Below are 21,058 nucleotides of genomic sequence, written 5' to 3'. Positions count from 1 at the left end.
GACAGATCAATTGGAAAGGCCGTGGGAGAACCGCTTTTGATCTTCCCCTGCCAGTTCTGGTTCCAATCAGAGTCCCACACACACCTTCCTGCAGGCCTCTTTCCCCAGGAAGAGTTTAGTATGGCTCAGCCCAAAGCGCCCTATCCTCCCGGCACAGTACTGGTGCAAGCCCCCCATCCCCCCCGGCACAGTGCTGGTGCAGGCCCTTCCCCCCAGCACAGTGCTGGTGCAGGCCCCCCTTCCTCCTGGCACAGTGCTGGTGCAGGCCCTTCCCCCCGGCACAGTGCTGGTGCAGGTCCTTCCCCCCGGCACAGTGCTGGTGCAGGCCCCCCTTTCCCCCTGGCACAGTGCTGGTGCAGGCCCCCTTCCCCCTGGCACAGTGCTGGTGCAGGCCCCCCTTCCCCCTGGCACAGTGCTGGTGCAGGCCCCCTTCCCCCTGGCACAGTGCTGATGCAGGCCCCCCCCCCCCCCCCACCGGCACAGTGCTGGTGCAGGCCCTCCTCCCCCCCCGCCCCCCCCCCCCCCGGCACAGTGCTGGTGCAGGCCCCCCTTCCTCCTGGCACAGTGCTGGTTCAGGCCCCCTTCCTCCCGGCACAGTGCTGGTGCAGGCCCTTCCCCCCAGCACAGTGCTGGTGCAGGCTGCCGCTTCCTTATAGCTCTACTGGCTTTGTTCCCTGGAGACTGTTATTTTGGGAGAGTGCTGAGCTCAGCACTGTTGCAAGGTGGTGTCGGATGAGCCCTTCTGTCCTCAGCTGGCCCCTCAAAGCTGGCCTCGGGCTGGGTCGGCCCTACCCCACGTGCAGCAGCCCCTCCTACACAAGATGGCTGCATCTGAGCACATCCACCACCAGACAGCCCAGGGCTGTCAAACAGGTGGCGGAGGAACTGTGGGCAGAAAAGCAGAGCCGTCCAAGGAGCCCAGCCCAGCCAGACCCCTGCCCCTAGAAAAACAATGAAGGTCAGTTCCTGCAAGCTCCCCAGAACCTCCCCCAGCCCGAAGCCTGGCGTCGCCAGCTTCCAGGGTTTGCATAAAAGCCTAAGGAGCAGGCTGGCACTCGGCCAACCAACCACGCACAGCAAGTGGTGAGGGCAGGATGAGGACCTCTGCTTTGCAGCCTGCCCTGGGCCCTGGCAGCCGAGGCTCAAGTGACAGCAGAGCCTTGTTCTGACAGAGGCGGGGCCTCAGCCAGGATTGCAAATTGAGTCCAGCCTGGAGTAGGCCTCGGTCCTCCTAACGCACTTGTGTCCAGGTGGCGATTAGCTGCCCGCTCCTCTCCGGCTGCTCACTAGGGCTCTCTGTTCCTCCAGGTGGGCCCCTGGGGCAGGGCGGGGGGCAGCGGGGGAGAAGGGCTCCGCCTGCAGAGGGCTGGCAGCACTAAAGTCTCCTTCTGTTCCAGGTGCCCGTGGGCTGGACAATGAGGCTGGCCACGGCAGCTCTGTTTGTGGGCCTGGCGATGGTGGTCACCGGATTCCAGGGGAAGGAGGAGCTGTGTGCGCCCAAGGCTGTGAACGCCACGGATACTGACTTCTGCACGTAAGGCTGGTGGGAGCCCAGAGCAGCTGGGCAGGGGTCTCAGGAAGGTGTTTCCAGAACAAGGAGCACGTCCTCCTAAGGCAGCCTTTGCAGACAGGCGGAGACTGAGGCTCCTTGAAGCGGGAGGGCCCTGAGGAAGAGGACCTTGAGCTGGGCCCCTGCTTCCAGCAGCAGCTTCCGGGGACCAGGGCAGTATGTGAATGTGGTCGGCTCCTCCTGGGGCTCTGAGGGGCTGGCCTCGCCCACCTTGCTGGGACCCTGAGACCCATCCTGCCCTATAGTCCCAAAGGCTCCCTCCCCCTACAAAGTGGCATTTTAAGGAAGAGTGGCAGCTGGAGAGCTGGCTGTTTGCTTTTCAGTAACAGGCCCCAGGGGTGTTGGGACAGGCTGGCCTTCCAGGGGTGTGGCCGCTGGTTGCTGTCCAGGGAGCAGGCTGGACTCCGAGGCTGGGTTTTTCCTCCAAGGGCACAGCTTCTCTCCGCTGCGGCTGCGTGCAATTTCAGCTCCCTCCTCACAGACCTCCTCACAGACCGCTGGTTGGAGGAGCCAGTCTTCCTTGTCAGGGGTCATCCTGAGGGCTGCCCGGGCCACGTGGCCGCCACCCGTGCCCAGTGTGTCTTCCCACTGAACCAACAGAAGAGAGGGAGGAAGGCGGGTCCTTACTCTGTCTTCTTGTGTAATTTGAATTCGCACAGACATTCCTTTTAGAAAGAGAAGTACATCCTTCCCTTAAAGCAGCAGTTCTCAACCTGTGGGTCGCGACCCCTTTGGGGGTCGAACGGCCCTTTCACAGGGGTCACCTAAGACCATTGGAAAACACATATATAATTACATATTGTTTTTGTGATCAATCACTATGCTTTAATTATGTTCAATTTGTAACAATGAAAATACATCCTGCATATCAGATATTTACATTACGATTCATAACAGTAGCAAAATTACAGTTATGAAGTAGCAATGAAAATAATTTTATGGTTGGGGTCACCACAACATGAGGGACTGTATTAAAGGGTCGCGGCATTAGGAAGGTTGAGAACCACTGCCTTAAAGAGTTAGGCAGTTGAAGCCCCCCCCTCCCCCCCAAAAAAACAGCACACAACAAATTCTGCTCCTGTGGGTACATTTGAAAACTCTAGCAGACAGTTCTGGGTGAAGGCTCATGTGGAGCAGGAGGGAACGTGCTGCCCACCCTGTGGGCGACACCCTCCTGGTGCTCTGCTGAGCGGAACCTTCTGGGCAGGCGTCTTCCTCTGGGAGGCAGAGGTCAAGGCCCCACCAGCTGGCAGGTCCGCTGGGCCAGGCAAGGCAGGGCCAGGCTGCAGTACAAGCCCCGTGTCCCCCACCCCCATGTTGCCCACACTGTGGGATGCACAAGAAGTGCTCGTGTGTGTGTGTGTGTGTGTGTATGTGTGCGCGCGCGTGTGTATATGTGTGTGTATGTATGTGTGTGCACGTGTGTGTATATGTGTGTGCATGTATGTGTGTATGTGTGTGTGTGTGTGTGCGCACGCGCACACACTCCCTGGAGTTGGCTGCCCTGCACCCCAGCTGCCCAAGGCTGTTCCCTGTTGCATCCGGACAGAAGCTGGTGGCCCCTGTTACATGCCAGGAGTTGTGCTGGGGCCTTAGACACCTTTACTCATTTGATTATTATCATGAATCTTCCAAGTATTAGCATCCTCATTTCACAGGTGAGGAATCTCCAGAGATTAAATCACCCGCCCATGGTGCCGACACAGCTGACAGGTGTCAGGACGGGGATAAAATCCTCCACCTGATTCTGCACTCATGCTCTTTCCCCACCAGCTTTGGGCTGCTGACCCCACCCGGGGCCCGGAGCATCTCCAGTAAAGGGGGGAAAGCTGTCTTAGCCCATTGGGGCTGTTATAACAAACTGCCAGAGACTAGGGGGCTTATAAACAACAGAAATTTATTTCTCAGTGTCTGGAGGCTGGGAAGTCCAAGATCAAGCTGTAGGCAAAGTTAATGTCTGGTGAGGACCGGCTTCCTGGTTCATAGACACCTGTCTTCTTGCTGTGTCCTCACACGGCAGAAGGAAAGAGAGATCTCTATGGGCTCTCCTTTGTAAGGGCACTAATCCCATTCACGAGGGCTCCACCCCCATGACCTAAGCACCTCTCAGAGGCACCGCCTGCCAATATCATCACACGAGGGGCTAGGATTTCAACATATGAATTTGGGGTGGGGGGGATACAAACATTCAGACCATAGCAGGAGCCATTCTTCTGACTCCCCTGAACACACCAGCAGACCCCAGTTTGAGAAACACAGACTTCCAACACTAAAGCTGTGTGCTAGGCAATGGCTTCAGGCTGTAAACCACTGTTGCAAAATGGAGGCTTTGTCTTCGTTCCTGCTGAAGGTTTTTGTTTATAAAAGATCATCACAGAATGTGAGCACATCTGGACACATGGACCCTGGAGCCGGGATCAGTAGGTCCTGTGCTGGGGCCCCTCCCCAAGAAACCCGCTCAGTTCAGGCTTCCAACTTATGAGCAACACCCCCTCACCCCCACCCCCCGCCCGCCCTGCCGTGCAACCCACAGCCACTCCTCTTGTGGGTATTTAGTCTAATAGGAAATTCTTGAAGTTAGAACTCAATACCTAGAGGTATTGATCTGTGAAGGAGGAATTTTATATACAGGGATAAGCAGTGGGAAACATTTAGAGAAAAACTCTTCTAGAATAATAGCTCACCTACTCCCGAGATAGGCCCGACCAGACTGACAGAAACACCGAGTTAGAACCCTGGCTCCATCTCAGAACCAAAAGAACCATAGTTGTCCAACCCGTGCCTTCTGGGTGATTCCACGCAATACTCCCCTCTCTCTCAAAGCCCTCTCTTTTGTGCTGGAAAACTCCACCCTTCAGAGTGTGTCCTAATCTCAAGAAAGGGGCTATCTTTTATTTATTTACTAGAGGCCTGGTGCACAAAAATTTGTGCACTCAGGTGGGCCCCTCAGCCCGGCCTGTGCCCTCTTGCAGTCTGGGGCCCCTCAGGGGCCCCTTCCCCTGGCTGCTGGCACCAGTTTTCCTTCAGCACTCGGAACCCAGGCCTTCTCTCTTCACCGGGAGGGGCCCGGGCCCTGGGGTCATGGCAGAGGCCGGCACGGCGGGTGAGGGGCTTAGCTCCTCGCTCCCCGCGCGCGGGGCCCCGGGGGCATGGCGGAGTGTCCGCATCAGGGGGGCTCTCCAACCCCACCAGCCACCCTGGTCTCTGATCAGCATTTGGTCTGAGAGGGTCCCTGCCACCAGCACCACTCGTGTGCTCCACCAGGGGGCAGTGTGCTCCCCATGACCCTGAACTCTCAGAGCAGGGATTCCCATTTTGCCCACCCCTGGCCCCAGGAGAGCCAGGACACCAAACCACAGAATTAACTTCTCACCCAGGTTCACTCGCCGTGCTTGGGCCCCAGGGGCGTGGCAGAGGCCAGCGTGGTGGGCTTCCCTCTTTGCTCTTAGCTTGCCATGCCTGCCTTCGCTCGCTGCTCCTGCCTGGGGCCAGCTGGCTTCGCTCCATCACTTGGTGCCTACGTATGCAAATTAACCGCCATCTTTCTTGGCAGTTAATTTGCATATCACCCTGATTAGCCAAAGGGAAGTGTAGCGAAGGTATGGTTAATTACCCTTTTTGTCTTTTATTAGATAGGATTATTTATTTATTTATTCATTTATTTTAGAGAGAGGAAGGGAGAGAGAGAAACATTGACTTGTTGTTCCACCCATCTATGCATTCATTGGTTGATTTGTGTATGTGTCCTGACTAGAAGTCGAACCCGCAACCTTGGAGACAGATGTTATGTCCCACCCCACCCCACCCCCGGATCTTCACCCACAGCTGGGTATCCACCTCCATTTGTCAATTCCTCCTCAGGGGCCTTGGTTCGGGGCCCCCACTTTCAGGAAGGGTCTGTTGCAGACAGACCCATTGCTCTTTTTTAAAGTGTGGCACCCCACACTGTCACGTTGAGAACCATGCAGTAGGGGGTGGGGGTGCCCACAGAGACCCTTCATGCCTCTGTGAACGAAGCCTCATCTCCACCCTTGCTTTCGGGCAGCTGGAATTTTGAGCCGTTTCCACAGGCACAGCTGGGAAGCTGTTTTCCTCTAATCCAATTCTTACAACGCCGAAGGGTCAAACAGAAGCCTGGGGAAGCTGAGTGACTCCCTGGGGAAGCAGTGTGGTACGGGAAAGTGCAGACAAGCCCGCTGCAGTCGCTCTCTATTGCTGTACAACCAATGACCCGGAACTGAACCCAGGCAGCTGCACCACTGGCTGTCTCACCTTTCCTCCAGTTGTGGCTCAGCTGGGCATCTCTGGCTCAAGGTCTCTCAGGAGGTTGCAGTGAAGCTGTCAGCTAGGGCCGCAGTCTCATCTGAAGGGTGATAGCCCCTTCAAGGTTTTTGAACTTGAGTGCAAGGTGTTTTCACTAGATTTCATTTCTGATTCAGTTCATCTCAGGTTTGTCCAGATGTTCTTTTAGGCTGGTTTGATCACCTGAATTGTTAGTTACCAGCGTTGGGCCATTCAGAAATCAAGTTTGCCTCTGTCCTGATCCGAGCCTTTGGTAAAGCTGCTCCCCAGGACCCTCGGCTTGCCCTGCTGTGGAGCGACAGGAGGGCTTCACACCCGCTGGCAGTGCCCATGGGCGTGATGGGCTGGGCCACTGACCCTGGCCCCCTGGCACATACATACCCTGCCAGGGCACCCCCAGAGGCTCTCGGCCCACTAACCAAATGTCACCTGCTGATTTTGCGTCACTATTTTTAGCACTTGCAGCAACTCTACACGGATAAAAATAAGAGACCTGTTTGTTCCCCGGGGAAGGCCCCTCTGGTCCTCAGTTTCCCTCCTCCCTGACCCTTGGCCTTCCCCAGTTCAGTGCCGTGTGATGAATCTATCTCAGCCTCAGTTCTCACAAGCGGCAGGGGCAGGAGGTGTGGTAGAAACAAACCAAATGATCCTTGAAAGGCTGCTGTGAGGATAAATGCAAACCTGTCCTCTGAAAGTTCTTCAAAAGCTGTTAAAAACACACCATCCAAAAGCCATGGCTGTAACTTGTGGAGAGTTACACGTTTGCTCAGGAAGCCGGCGGTGCAGCTAAGTGGTGAACCGTCCTGCCTCAGTCGGCCTGAGTCCCGGCATTGGGGTGCTGGCCTAAGGGAAATTCTCGCATCTGGCGAGTGTTGCAGGCTCCAGCTGCCTTTGCCTAAGTTAGGGCCTCAGAAGCCCCTGGAAGGGTGGGGTCAGGAGGGCGAATGTGGGGCTCCTCACCAGGACGTTGTCCTTGCCTTTCTCCCAGGTTCAAACTTCAGGAGCTCCCCCTCCAGCTCTACTACCCAAATCACATTTTCACCTGGGCCTCTTCAGGTGACACGCCCGGCAGGAAACCATGGGCAGTGCCGGGTGACCCACGGCGGGCTGAGGAGCTGCTCAGCCATGCTGGGCTATTTGGAAAGGCTGAGGACAGCACCTTCTCTCTCAATGTATCATCTTAACCAAGAGAACTGTTGACCTGAGAATTAATGTACCTGTTGAAAGGGCTCCTGGTGGCTACCTGGGCTAAAATCTACAAACAGAGCCTAGCAGCTGTTGCTAAACAGGAGCCTCTAGGGAGCTGCAAGCCACAGCTCAGGGAGAAGCCTCCACTGAACTGCCAGCCTGCACTGTGTTCCTGCCATCTGAGCCAGCCTTATATAGGAATCCCCTGACTCGTCTTTCAACCAATAAGACTGAGATTTTTCCTGTCCAATTAGAGCTGCACAGCTATAGCCTCATTAGCATCTTCCCCAACCAATCAGAGCAGCTCCATTCTGACCAATCAGGACAATGCTTTTTGGACCAATCAAATTGTGAGGATTTGGAATCCTCTTTTGCTTGAGAACAAATTAATCAGGGGCTATGAGCGGGGACTTCTCGCCCCCTAAGTCAGCTCCCCTGTAGCTCAGCGAGCACACTTTCTGTTTCCACTGAAGACTGGGTTTACCCCTGGCTGGAGTGGAAGATAGCTGAGTGGAGCAGAGCTGTGTAGCTGGGAAGGGCCCTGCCACCTCACACCCAGGGGTGCCTCACAGCCATGCTGTTTCATAATTGAGATGTAACACTGTTGAGCTGTTCCACAGCCATGCTGTCACAGTTGAGCTGTTTACATTGAATAAAGTCTCCTCCTTCACCACAATCCATATTGGGGATTCCTGCTAGTGTTGAATTGGCACCAATGACCGTCAGTTGACAAACCCTAGGGAGACCCTGAGTCTTTGTGATAAAAAGTGACAGAAGGACGAGGAGGAAGCAGCAAGAAAAAACAAGGCACAAAGGTTTTTGTAAATAATCGATTTGAAAGCCTGGCTTACATCCCTGAGTTTTAAACACAAGTGAGCCCTTAGGGCTCCCCCTGGTGGCATTGTGGGATCAGCCCTCCCGCTGAGCCCGATTCTCAGAGCGCTCATGCTGTTCAGACCCTTGTCAGGGAAAAGGTAGATAAATAAGTACATAGCACAGTCTTAGTGATGAGGGATTTTACCCCCTGAGAGATATTTGTGTTTTGAACGTGCAATGAATAGTAGGCCAAGATATGGGCAATATCTAACCCAAAGAAGTGGATTATTTAAGTGGTGGGATTCCAAACATTGAAAGGATCTTAATTGTAAGGGAAGAAAACAGATTGTGCCGTGTAGAAGGCTGTGTTAATTTGCTAAATATTTCCTTATGTAATAAAAACATTCTGAAGAAGCAATGTTTAAATACGATTCTTATAATCATACTTTAAAGACACTGATCACATCTGGCCCCTGATTAGTTTGCCTAGGATATATGTTCTTTTTGAGAAGAAAACACTGATGATAGCTAACACTTTCTGACTGCTCTGCGTTGATCCCTTACTTTACTCCTCGAGCCAGCCTGTACATAGATTCTATAAGTGTCCCCATTTTACAGGTGAATAAACTGAGGCACCGAGAGGTCAGGTATCTCTTAGGCCACACAGCCACACAGATAGTGGCAGGTCTAGGATTCAATCCCACTTGACTATACAATTCCCAACAGTGTTAGACTGAAGCCTTATAAATCCCAGGTTCCCTAGAGCCCTGGCGTGGCCCAACCACTTCTCTCTCTCTCTCTCTCTCTCTCTCTCTCTCTCTCTTTCTCTCTCTCTCTTTCCCTCTCTCCCTCTCTCTCTGTAGGGGCCTAGAAGTGTTCTACCCAGAGGTGGGGGATGTCAGCTGCATGGTTGTTCCTAGCTGCAATAGCTACAGACAGAAGATCACCCTCTGGCCCCCGCCGACAGTCAAGTTCCCGAAGGCCTCGGAGGTGAGTGAGCAGGCCTGGCCTGGAGGATGAGCCTGCTCATCTGAGTGACTAGAAGCTGTGTGCAGAGCCATCTGGGTTGGGTCTGGTGGTAACAGATGGCTGTTGCCATAAGCATGTGCCTCCTAAGAGCAGCCCCCCAGCCTTGGAGAAGGTTGGGTGAGTGGGAGGGTTGCAGATTGGGAGAGCTTTGTCAGGGCTCAGGGGCCATCTGCCCGGGCCTTTCCCTGCTTCTGCAGCCCCCGAGCCCCTAGCCTGGCCCCTCAGTCATGGGGACCAGCTGCCACATACTTTGGAGTCTGCAGAGAAATGGAGGAGAAGGACAGGTGCGGGGATTCTTTCTCAAGGTGCAAGGGGCCTGGGCTTTCAGAACGACCTTCTGGATGGGGAGGAGCTGGTGTGTAAAGGCAGCAAGTCTGGTGTAGGCTGAACAGCGGGGTCAGTGTGCCTTGACTCGGTTATCACAACAGGAAACATGCTCAGAAGTTCACCCCAAGTTGCCTAAAGTAGAAGATTGGAGCACTTTAGGAATTGGAAGTAACTATGCCTCTTACTGGGAAATGATTAGCACCATATTGATCTGGAAGGTTCCCCTGGTTTGGGGAAGGGCCATGGGACTGGGAAGTGGGATGTGGCTGCTGCTCCCGGTGTCCAGGCCATGTCCCGGGGGAGCTGCTCCGGGTCCTGGGCGCCGTTTGCTTCTTCCTTGACTCCTGGGCCAGGCCGAGCCCCCAAAGCATCCGGGGTGAAAGGTGACCTTCACTATGTGCTTTGTTTTAGTGGGAGGTGCCGGTGTCCACCCAGGGACAAGGACTGATGGGTCCAGGGCTCAGGCCATGAATGGGTGGAGACAGAGGGCCATGATCAGCCTTTGGGCCTCCTGGGCATGTGGCAGGGAGCGGCCACAGCGGGCTCTTCACCTGTCAGCGCGGCCTGGCCCTCTGTCAGCCAGGCAGAGCGAGAGGCAGTTCAGGGTGGGGTCAGGTAGGGGTAGAGGGATAGATTTTTCTCTCTTTCTTGAACTGTTTTTCACTATCGGGGGCCAAATAGACTGAGACATGTCTCACAGTTTCCAAGGCTGGGAACATGAAGTGTTGATAGGCTATCGTGTTTGCAAATGTGACAACAATCCTTTCCTCTGGGAGACGGAGCAAGCAAGTAACAAGAAGACCTTCCAGGTCGCCTCCCCTCTACCCTCCCAGTCCTCTGTACACGCAGGCACACGCGGGCACATGTGTCATCATGCCATGGGCAGGCGGGAGAAGCCGGGGAAATGGTCACTGTGATTCTAACTCCAGGGGCTGAAGAAGTAGGGCGGGAGCAGAAGAGTGTAATGTCGCCTGTGGGAAAGGACTCTCACCTCACCACTAATTCACTCCCCCTGGCGTTTGTCACCGAAGGAGTGAGGAGGTTGGACCAGATAATTTTACAGCCCATTAAGCTGTCCCAACAGGGATTCTCAGTTGGTTACTCATGTTATTGCTGCGGATGTCCACTAGATGGCAGTGGAGACTTTTCTGAGTACCTGGTGTCCTTGGGAGGGACAAGTTGGAAGCAAGTTTGGAAAGTCTGCGTTTGATGGGATTCAGTTGATGCTGATGGTCCTGGGGGACAGGCACCTGACTCAGAGCAGTTATCACCCCTCCAGATGCTGGGGTCTCCCACCCTGTCTCATCTCGGAGGTGGGGGAGGAAGAACAGCTGGACATTTAGGAAGGACACGGAGCTGTGGTTAAGAAAGCCACGGAGGGCAGAGATCGCACAAAGGGCGGTTGGTTGAAGTGGCGGAAATAAATAAATAAAAAGGAGGTCTGTGGTACTATAGAACTACACACTGTGGAAATTTGACCTTCGAGAAAGGCAGATTCAGTTAGACCTACCCAAAGCCATTCACCAGGTGGTACCCACTGTATGCTGAGTACTATTCATGTGTCATTTCGTCTGCAAGGTACGTTTTTCTTTAATTGAGATTATTAGTGGCAAGTGACAAGAAACTACTGAAACTAGCTCGAGCCCCTCTTTCGCCCCCCCCCCCCAAAAAGAAGAAAGAAAGAAAAAAAAAAAAGGAAGGAAGGAAGGCATTACTGGTTCACAAACTGAAGACTCCAGGGATGACTGCAGGCCTTGCTGTATCCAGGTCCTCAAACAGCATCACTAGGGCTCTATCTATCTGTCTCTTTTCTCTATTTTTTTTCTGTGCTGGTTTTGTATGTAAATAGACTCTCCTTGTGATGACAAAGACCACCCTCAGCAGCTTCCGATTTGTGACTTACTAGCTCACCAATCCTAGTGGGAGTAGCTTGACCCTTTCCAACCATGAAAAGTCCCAAGATTTGTCCCACTTGCGTCGCATGCCCAGCCCTGAACCAAACAGTGAGCTGGGCACCCACTCAACCTACGAGGGCTGAAAGCAGAAGGGGTGCTCCCCCAGAGGAGACGCAACGTGCTGCTCACCAGAGGGGCAAGGTGTTGGGTTGGAAAAGTAAGAAAGGTTCCTACAGGAGGAAGTAAGTACCCAGGCCCCGTGCAGAGCTGGAAAGTGGCAGAGCCAGGGTGTAAACCAGGTCTGCCCATCTCCAGAGGCGTGGCCCCTGGACCACTGGCAGGGGCTCTCAGGGAGACACTGGGGTGCTGGCACATGGGGGGGGGGGGGGCTTGCTGAGGGGATGCATTCCTGGGACAGAAAGGGCAGTGGTTCTAAGGAAGGTGGTGGAGAGAAGGTGGAGACAGGCCAGGAAAGTTGAAGGGGAAATAGTCCTAGTGACGGAGAAGAGGATAAAGGAATGTCCCCTGGGCCCAGGGCCTGATGGAGAAGGACTGTGTGGGGGCCGTGCCTTTCGTAAAAGATGATGAAAGCAATGCCACCAAAGCAGCGAATGTCAGTGGACTGTACAGGGAGCACCCCCCCGCCCCCTTCCCCCCCCCCACACACAAACCCGAGGCCCTGGAGAGAGACTTGCCGTGGGCACAGGACAGAGCCTCTGTGCCCAGCAGAGGGCTGAGCCTCTGTGTCGGGTTCTTATTCCAGCATCGAGAAGGGTTCAGCAATCTGGAGAAGGCTGTGCGTAACTTAATAAAGAGTCCAGAGATGAAACATAATTTTGAAAGGCATTTGGGGGTCAGAGGAGCTTTAGCTAAAGAAACTAAGCTCTCCTCGTCTCAGGACCCCAGGCTTTTTATTAACACAAATTGTCCTGAGGTGAGGCAGAGATACACACTTCAAAGGGTCAGGTTACATTTACAGAGTCCATTGTCAGATTGGAAGAATCGCCTACGGCTGTTCAGGTGTTTGGCCAGTAGGAGGCAATAACATGTAGATTAAGATGCCCTGAGCTGTCTGGCAGCAAGCAATCATCCCTATTCAGGTTTGGGGAAATGCCCTCAGCCATTCCCAACAGGTGACAACATATGTGACTCAGCCCTTGTTGAGTCCCCAAGTTCCATCAACCTTTCGATGAAACTCTTGCAATTATGACATGCTGGAACTGGCTTCCGGCACCTCCACACCTTTGCTTAGGCACTGCCCATATTTGGACCCTGCACTCTGGGACACCCTGCCCCCACCAAAATGTTTCCTCCTCCAAGAAGCCTTTCCTGACTGCCTCCCTCCCTCTGGGATCCACCCCCACTCCTAGCTGATCTCTTCTTTTTCTGAGCCTTTTTAATGTCCTCTACACTCCAAACTCAGAATTCACTTCCTTCTGTTTTGTATTGTGGTTGTATATTCGTAGCTTCAGTCAATTTATAACAAGCCTGTGTTGTATTTCTTTTTTTTTTTTAATATGTTTTATTGATTATTGATTTTTTACAGAGAGGAAAGGAGAGGGACAGAGAGTTAGAAACATCGATCAGCTGCCTCCTGCACACTCCCTACTGGGGATGTGCCCGCAACCAAGGTACATGCCCTTGACCTGAATTGAACCTGGGACCCTTCAGTCCGCAGGCCGACCCTCTATCCACTGAGCCAAACCGGCCAGGGCACGACTGTGTTGTATTTCTTTGAAGCACCCACAGCCCCTAACAGCATCACAGACCCCATGTTGGCTGACCAGGTGACCAAGTGGCTGAATGAATGAACGAATGAATGGCAGGTGGAGTGTGAGCTATGAGACATGTGAGCCCAGTGGGTGTCCTGGGTCATCTGAAGGAAAGCTGCTGAGCCTGGGGGACCCCAGACCAGCATTCGTCTCTCCCACACGCAGGTGGGTGTGGCTGAGGGGTGGGAAGTGGGAAGCAGGGAGAACTAGGAAGTCAGGTGGGTTCCTGAGAAGCGAAGTAATGCAGGGAAATATGGCCGGTCCCTGTGCCAGCAGCCGCTAAAGGCTGAGCAAGGTGTTGAAGTAAAAGGAGGCTTGCTCCCTTGGCACTTTGACAAACAGCAAGAGGCAAACATCTTAAAACGCATCCCTTCTCGAGCCCATGAAAACGGAAAGCTTCTAGACTGAGGCTTATTCTTCACCTTGAATTGAAGCAGCTGGAATCCTTTTGAAGTAAAAAAAAAAAAAAATTGCCTTTAAGTGGGGAATGTGCATTGCATTCAGGGAAAGAAACAAAGACCACAGGAGCTCTGTCCTGCTGTCCCTCGGCTTTCCAGTGAGGGGCGACGAGGCCCTAGGTTCCCTCCTGGGGGTGGGGGGGGGGGGGGAGGGGGGGCGGCAGGCAGGTCCCTGCACCACCTGTGTCTGCAGCATCTGTGTTGCTGGAGGCCTAGCCTGGGGCCTCCACAGCCGGAGCTGGCAGAGGTGAGGACATGGAGTGGTCAGCAGGGGCTGACCGGCAGGGGTCAAGTCAGACAGACACCTGGGGGCTCCTGTACAGCCAGGCTCAGGGACAGCCTGGCACTGCTCTCGAGCAAGGGGGACAGGAGCTCCAGGACAGTGGGTACGGTCAGGTCAGGGTGCGGACTCTCCTCGGGGTGGGGAGGGCCCACCAGGGTCCCAGTGACGGTTGAGGGAAGAATCGGTTCGATTCGACTGTCACCTGGAGCTTCGCACAGGAACGGATCAATGGCACTAGTTGTCCTCATGATGAGAGACTGGCTTGTAGTCTGAAGGGTGGGAGGTGCAAGAGGACTTGTGTTTCACTCGCTTCCCAATCCTCGTGGGGGCAGGAGGGTCCAGGAGGCCGGGCGAGTCGGAGGTCCCGGGGCAGGAGCCAGTGAGGCTGTAACAGAGAGGAGGGGTGACAGCTGGAGCCGGCCTGGGAAGGCGGCACCCAGCCCCTCGATAAGGCTCACACGTCATTCTATCCTCTGTCCCCGGTCAAAGTCTGCTGAAGTCACCCAGCCGTGCCCCACCGCAGCCCAGCCCAGCGGCTCGGCCATCTGTTGTGGGGGTGCCGTGGCCACACTGGACCGGGTGAAAGAGGAGCCACTCCCCTCAGCCTTTCTCACCGGGGCAGCATGGCCTTTAGGCTGCAAAGGAACTTCCCCTGCGGGATTTCTCAGGGTCCTCCCAGCAGCGCTGGGAGCTGGGCAGAGCGGGGACGAGCCATCCCCCCAACCGCAGGCGGGGCTGCTCAGAGCCACACTTGCCCAGGCTGGGAAGTGGAGGAACCAGGCCCCTGCCCCTTGCCAGCCTGATGAAGAGGGCCGGACACGGGGTCAGGGGTCATTCGTGCATCTGCCTCTGGAGTAGATCCTGGAGGAGCCCTCCTCTGCCCCTCTGCCCACACTGTCCCAGGAGCCAGGGATGCAAACAGAACCAAAACCCAGCCCTGCCCTCGGGCCCTCGGATGCTGAGTGTGAGCTGCGGTCCTTGTTAACAATGGACTCAGAAGCCGTGTGATTGACTATCGCTCCCCGGCGCTTCGGCAGCAGCTGCTTGGCCTTGATCCGCGTTCCCAGTCCCCTTTGTCCCCTCCGCCCTTCCTGTGGCTACACTCCCGCTCCAGGGTGTGCAGAACCCAGTCAGCCCCAGCCCGGCCCTGCCCGCCTCCGGGACCTTTGTAATGAAGCCGCGGTCCAGTCCCTGGTGCTCCTTGGGCGACCGGATGTCTGTTCCCACCGGGCAGCACATGTCCGCCAGGAGCTCCCAGGCCAGTGCTGGGAGGCGGGTTCCAGATGTTTTTCAGATCAAATAATGTTTCTTTGAAAAACCGTGTGGCTGCTCCACGGACGGCAGGTGGGACCCGGAGCAGTTCAGTGGGTCTGCGTCCTGGCTGAGGGAAAGCACTCGGCATGTCCGCGGGGGGCTCCTCGCATGTGCGGGGTCTGTTCACAGCCGTCTGTTGAGAGTGTGAGCAGAGGCTTCTGGGAGTTAAAAATAGCTGCCCAGCCTTCATTGGCGCCATTTAAATGGACAAACGCCAATTTTGAAGGCGGCAGTGGCTCGCCGCCTGCTGTCACTGGACAGGGAAGGTGGTGGCCCGAAGAGTTCAGACAAGGCTTTGAGGGTTGTAATGTCCCTTACTATTTGCTCCAGCTTGTAGACTTGGGGTGGGGGAGGAGAGGAGGCAGGGGGGTGCGGGGGAGGTGCTGTTGGGCGAGCAGCTGTCAGGCGCCCACTGCAGGCCGATGGCCTCCTGGAGGGTAAGGGCCTGGGGGCAGGGCGGGCGGCTGCTGGGTGGGTAGTGGTGGTGGTGGTGGTGGTTGGGGGGGGGCAGTTGTCACATCATTTGGACTTTGAGGGGATCTCCCTCTCTTACCAGGCCACCCCAACTTGCAACAGCACGTTGTCCTGTTTCAGAGCCCCTCTGGCCTCACCATGGCCATGTGGAGCCGGCAGGGCAGGTATGGCGTCTCTGTTTTACAGACGAGAAAACAGCAGCTCACGGGAAATTATGTACCTATTTATTTTTCATAGATATTTTTAGAGCAGTTTTAGGTTCACAGCAAAATTGAGCAGAACGTATGGACATTGCCCCCAACAACCTCCCCTGCGCCACCCCCCACTGTCATCTCCCGCCAGAGGGCACATTTGTTATAACCCGTGAGCCTGCGCTGCCACAGCATCATCACCCACAGTCCACATTGGCAGAGGGCTCGCTCTTGGTGTCGGACCTTCATGGGTTTGGACAGACATGGTGACACGTACCCACCACTACAGTATCCTGCAGAGCCGCTTCCTGCCCCACAGACCCTCCGTGCTCCGCCTTCGCACCGTTCCCTCCCCCCTAAACCCTGCAACTGCTGGTCTGGCCACTGCCTCCGTGGTTTCCGCCTTTTCTGGGGTGTCGTGGTGTAATCCTACCGTAGGTGGCCTTTCTGATTACAGGGAGCCTAGGCTACAGCCTGGGCCTCCTGACTCCAGTTCCAGCACCTTCCTCACCATCCGAGGGTCTGGTAATGCTGTCCATTTTTGGCCGAGCCAGTGAGTGGCTTAGCTTCTATGTCGGGCTGGGGTCTCTTCTCCGCGTCCAGCATGGAGAGAGAGACGTGAACCGGTTCTTTTAAGGAGGAGGCGCTTTGGGGATTTGAGAAAAATGAAAAGACAGACACAAAAATAGAATAAAAGCTTGGGCCGGTGTGGCCTCTGCCCTCTGATGGAGGGACAGACACAGAGAGCGTCAGCACCGCAAGCAAATTTATTAAATGCTCAAGTAACAGGAAGTTACATCACATCTGGGTGGGCCTTGAGTTCCTGGCGACATCATGAGATCCACCCCCTTAACACTGGGCGGGAAGGTCAAACTGAGTGGCGCCCCGGTCTGTTGACCAGGTCGGCCCCCCGGGCGTGGCTCTGCCTTCGCTCTGAGTTTCAGCCGACATATTTAAACCAAGTGTGTGCCAGCGGTCCTCAACAAGCTTCCTTTTGGGAATTGCACTCATAACTGGACGCTTCTAGCAGGACTTTGAGCCGACAGGATCCACCCACTCCTGCCCTGGTGTCCACGTGGCTGTTCTCACGCTTGGTTTTCCCCTCCGCCTGTCTCTCCAGCTAGGACGTCAGTTCCCGAGGGCAGACCTCTGCGCGCTCAAGAGAGGGGCAGGAGAGCGGCCACTTCCCAGGGTGCTGGGGAGGGGGCTGTCTCCTGGTAACAGGAGTGTAAGCTTTACCATTTCGAACCCCTTTCCCTGTGAGGACAGTCCTTACCTCCCGTCAATCCTGAGGGATAAGCCAGGCGGGTGCTCTGTCCACAATGGGGAACCCAAAGCAGCAGAAGGCAGACGCTCAGCCTCATGTGAGCTGCTCACAACCTTGTGGACATTAGTTTTGCTCCAGCGCACAGAGAAGTGGGTGATGGGACTGGAACTCGGACCCCCTGACTCCTGTGCCGTGCTCTTTCCGATGCCCCCTCCATCCCCATCGTCCCCAAGAGTTCACCCCATGTGGCCTGATCTGTTTCCTGGCTGCAGGCCCAGGGAAGAAGCCAGGCCTAAGCCAATGCCAGGAAGGAGTAGGATGTGGAGTCCCCTCGGCCTGTCACCTCCCTTCATAATTGGGCCTGGCAATAGTGAATGACTTAGGAAGGGGAAGAGGGGAGGGAGGGAGGGGCGTGCAAGGGTGTGCACAAACCAGAGATCCCCGGTTTCTCCTGCATCGCCGACAGGAGGGAGACTCAGGCTAAGCCATCGGACCTCCTAACCCACGAGTTCTGTTTGCAGCACCGGGAATTCAGAGGCCCGGGTGCCCGTGGGTAAAGACCAGCCCCGTGCGGAGGAAGACAAGGCCCAGAGGGGCCGGGAAGGGAGGGAGGAGGGCCAGGCCAGCCCTAGGCATGGCTCTCCAGGCCCTGCTCCAGGGAAGGCCTAGATTGCTTCCTGTCTCCTGAGGCTGCAGTTGGAGGAGCTGACACCAGAGGGAGACAGGCGACCGTCATCCTGCCCTTTGCAACTAGAGCAGCAGGGCGATGGGCCTGGGCACAGGAAGACATTGACAGGGCCTCCGGCAGAGGAGACCCCCTCCCGCCCCCCCGCCCCCTGCCGGCATTGAGGAACAGAGGTCCCTAATTTGGGTCTAGTGTGCACGCCTCTGAGCCCCTCACCCCATCACTCCCTTTGCCAGTCAGTTGTGAAAATGCTCTCCTATTCAAATATAAATATGCCTGGACTGGAATCCCTTAAACCAGGGGCCACTAACTTGAAATGCCCTCAGGCTCCAGGCTCCTAATTAGGTGGGTGAAGCCTGGAGGAAGGAAAGGCGGAGGGCTGAGCAGACCCGCGTTGGGCAAGCGCCCCTCACACCCGCCATTAGAGTTTTGGATTGCGCCGGTGGTTCTCTGCTGTTCCCGTCTGCCTGACCTGCACACTTCCGACTCATGAGCAGTCTAGCGGGAGTGAGTGTTGCTGACGCCCTGGGTCAGAGTGCTCAGTGGCCGGGGGTGTGGGAGAAGCAGCCACAGCCCTTGTCCCGTGTCCTGGTTCTGTCACTCATGAATCTGTGTCCTGGGGCAAGTTACTTTCACCTAAGATTCCTCTCCTCACCCTAAAATGGGCGTGATATCCATTTCTGGGTAAGGGTCAGTGGCCAGTTCTCAATTCTCAACTCTTTTGACTGATCCTTGGCATTTGACCCAGTTGGTCACTTCCGCCTCCTGGCTTCTGGGACCCACACTCTGGGTTGTCCTGCTTTCTCACTTCCCAGACTCTTCTGCTGGATGCTCCTCCTCTCCCCATCTCTTCATGTAGAAGTCCCAGGCCTCGGTCTTCTCACCTTTATTTACACTTTGTCCCTGGGTGGGTTCATCCAATGTCATGACTTTAAATGTCATCTACATGGTGTCCTACTCTCAGGGCCTCTGGGGTATCTGACAGACGCCTCAAAGGCAAGCCCAACCCCAGGTGCCCAGTCTCCATCCTCCCCCAGACCTGCTCCAGCAGCCTCCTTCCCCATCTGAGCAAGGGCAGCTCCAGCCTCCAGCTGCCGACTGAGTGTCCTGAGTCACCAACCACTGCCCTTTCTCTCAGCACACATCCAGCCCACCAGGAAACCCTCCTGGCTTCACTTTCAAAATATATCCAGAAGCCGACCTCTTCTCTCTGCCACTGTGAGCACCCTAGCCTGGGCCACCCTCGTCATCCGGGGTTATGGCAACACAGTGAGCCTGGAGTAGGAACAATGGGAGGCTGTGCTCTCCTGAGGCCAGATGAGGGGCAGTGTGCGATGGTATCTTCCCAGAGGGTGGCCGGAGGTACCCACTCTCTGCTCAGGGTCACCCCATCCCACCCAGTACTTACCTGCTCTTGGGGGGCGGGGGCGGAGTTGGGCTGGAGAGAAGATGCACATTTATGGGGAACTAAAGTCCCAGTTCTCCTCCGCCCCAGTGCCTCTGCCTGGAAAACTGGTGTTTGGTGATATGCACTGCCAGCAAGACTGCTCTAGCTCTTCGTCTTGCAAATCGAATGATGGTTAATTTCAGGTTTGGAATCCAGTCCCCTGATTCCTATCTAACGTGCTAAGGAGGAAGCTGCTCACCAGCTCTCGATAAATCCGCCCTCTCCCCTCCCCCCGCCCCCTAGAAGGAAACAGAGTCACGTGAGGCACCTTTTCCAGCATGTCATCTCAGAACAGCTCTTTCCTCCTCCCTGTTCACTCCTCCCATTCACTAACAGAAGCCCAGGGCCCATGGACAGGTGCCTGCCAGGTGGAGACCTCCTGAAAGGTGGGAGCAGCAGAGGGGACAATTCCCGCATCTCCCTGGCGACCACCTCCGACCCGGCCTGTGTACCCCAGCCTCAGGGCCGCTAGGCAAGCAAATGTAGGGTGCACCCCTACGTGAAATCCAGGCGGTTAGTTTAGAGCAGTCCGTGTCAAACCAAACACCACGACGCCATCAAATGACCAGGAAGGCAACACGCAGGTAGATATTTACCTGACCTCAGGGTGGAAAAGATCTGTCCAGGCAGAAAATCAGAGGACAGAGCCACAAAGGAAAAGAAGGGCGGGAATGACTTACCATAGCATTTGAAACTTCCACACTTTAAAAAATGCCATAAAGAAATAAAAATCCAGCGACAAACTGAGAGAACATATGTGCCACAAATATGGCAAAGGACTATTATCTTTATGTGTAAAGGGCGCTTACAAATCAATCAGGAAAAGATGAATGCCCCAGAGAGAAAGAGGGCAAAGCCGGTTAATAGGAGATTATAGAAAGAAGGAAGTTCATTAAAATATGGGGGGGGGGGCTCAATTCCATTTATAATTCAAAAACTTCAATTTAAAAGACAGTTTAGGCTTTATTTAAAACCAACCAAATTTGCACTTCGTTTTTTGTATGTTTTTATTTCTTTGTTTCAAGAGAGTATACATCACCGGTAGAAGCACACATTCTTTTATTCTTTCTGGAGGGTGATTTGATAATGCTGATTAAAATCATTAGCATGTCCACGGTATTTGAACAGCAATTTTAGGTCTATGAATTTATTCTAATCTGATTACTTCATCAGAGACATACCCACAAATGTATGTAAAAGGATGTTGGTTTTAATGTTATTTAAAATAGCGAAAGAAAAACCATCAAAACATTCAACAATAGCTTGGTTAAATAGAATATGCTCTATCCATATGAAAAAGTACCATGTGGCCATTAAAAACATGTGCTCGAGGACTATATAAGGCTATTGAAAGTCTTACAATATATTTTTAAGTGAAAGAAACTAAGTGATAAAACAGTAATTTCACTATAGTCCCAATTTTCAAAAATTGTATCTTTTTATGCATGCAGAAGAAACCTAGACAGATAGGGAGCACATCGAATGTTAACATCGGATCACTTCAAGCGGTGGGATTAAGGGTGATTTTTATTTTCCCTTTTACACTTGTCTGTAATTTCCATATGTTCTCCAATGAATGTGTATTACTTTAATAATAAGGAAAATGCTATTTGGGGAGAAAAAAAAGTGAATGCTAAGAGGAGAAGGCTTCAGCTAGCTACCCAAATGATCTGAGTGCTGGTTGCTATGGAAACTATAACTTTGAATTGCCCAAGTTTTTGTGAATTACTTCCCTGCTCTGTGGGGTTAGTGCTAGGGCTAGATACAACCTTACCCGGGCGTGGGCATGTGTGGGGGGAGAGGGGGCGTGGTAAAAAACGGAGAGGCCCTGCCTCAAGCAAAGGCCCACAGGAGGGCCCCAGGTTTCATTCCGGCTCCTTCTCTCCTCCTACATACAGAGGGGCCTGGTATCTCGCAGGAGCACAGCTGCTCATGCGCACATCAGCTGGAGGGCCCAGAAGAAACCCACTGCCTCTTGAATAGGGTCCCCAGCACGTGGGTGGAGTGGTTGATGGCTCTCTAACGTTCGCCAGCCTTGCC

General features: G+C 54.4%; 1 protein-coding gene across 4 annotated transcripts in view; it reads left to right on the top strand.

The window, feature by feature from the left end:
* The first annotated feature begins 885 nt into the window (after nt 1–885).
* The window catches only part of PEBP4 (phosphatidylethanolamine binding protein 4), a 188,133-nt gene continuing 167,960 nt past the window's right edge, over nt 886–21,058 (top strand). For 3 of the 4 annotated variants that reach the window (XM_070414091.1, XM_070414092.1, XM_070414089.1), the window contains exons 1-3: nt 886–958; nt 1,398–1,534; nt 8,740–8,866. In XM_070414091.1, coding sequence (XP_070270192.1) covers nt 953–958; nt 1,398–1,534; nt 8,740–8,866 — 270 coding nt within the window. In that variant the 5' untranslated portion in view covers nt 886–952. Of the gene's footprint in view, nt 959–1,235; nt 1,309–1,397; nt 1,535–8,739; nt 8,867–21,058 lie in introns of those variants that run through there. The other variant, XM_070414090.1, reaches the window with a different exon arrangement.

This window comes from Myotis yumanensis, unplaced genomic scaffold (genome assembly GCF_028538775.1).
Source record: "Myotis yumanensis isolate MYYU_CA2020_CCGP unplaced genomic scaffold, mMyoYum1.0.hap1 SCAF_5, whole genome shotgun sequence".
NCBI lineage: Eukaryota > Metazoa > Chordata > Mammalia > Chiroptera > Vespertilionidae > Myotis > Myotis yumanensis.
This window is presented reverse-complemented; position numbering and strand designations above follow the sequence as displayed.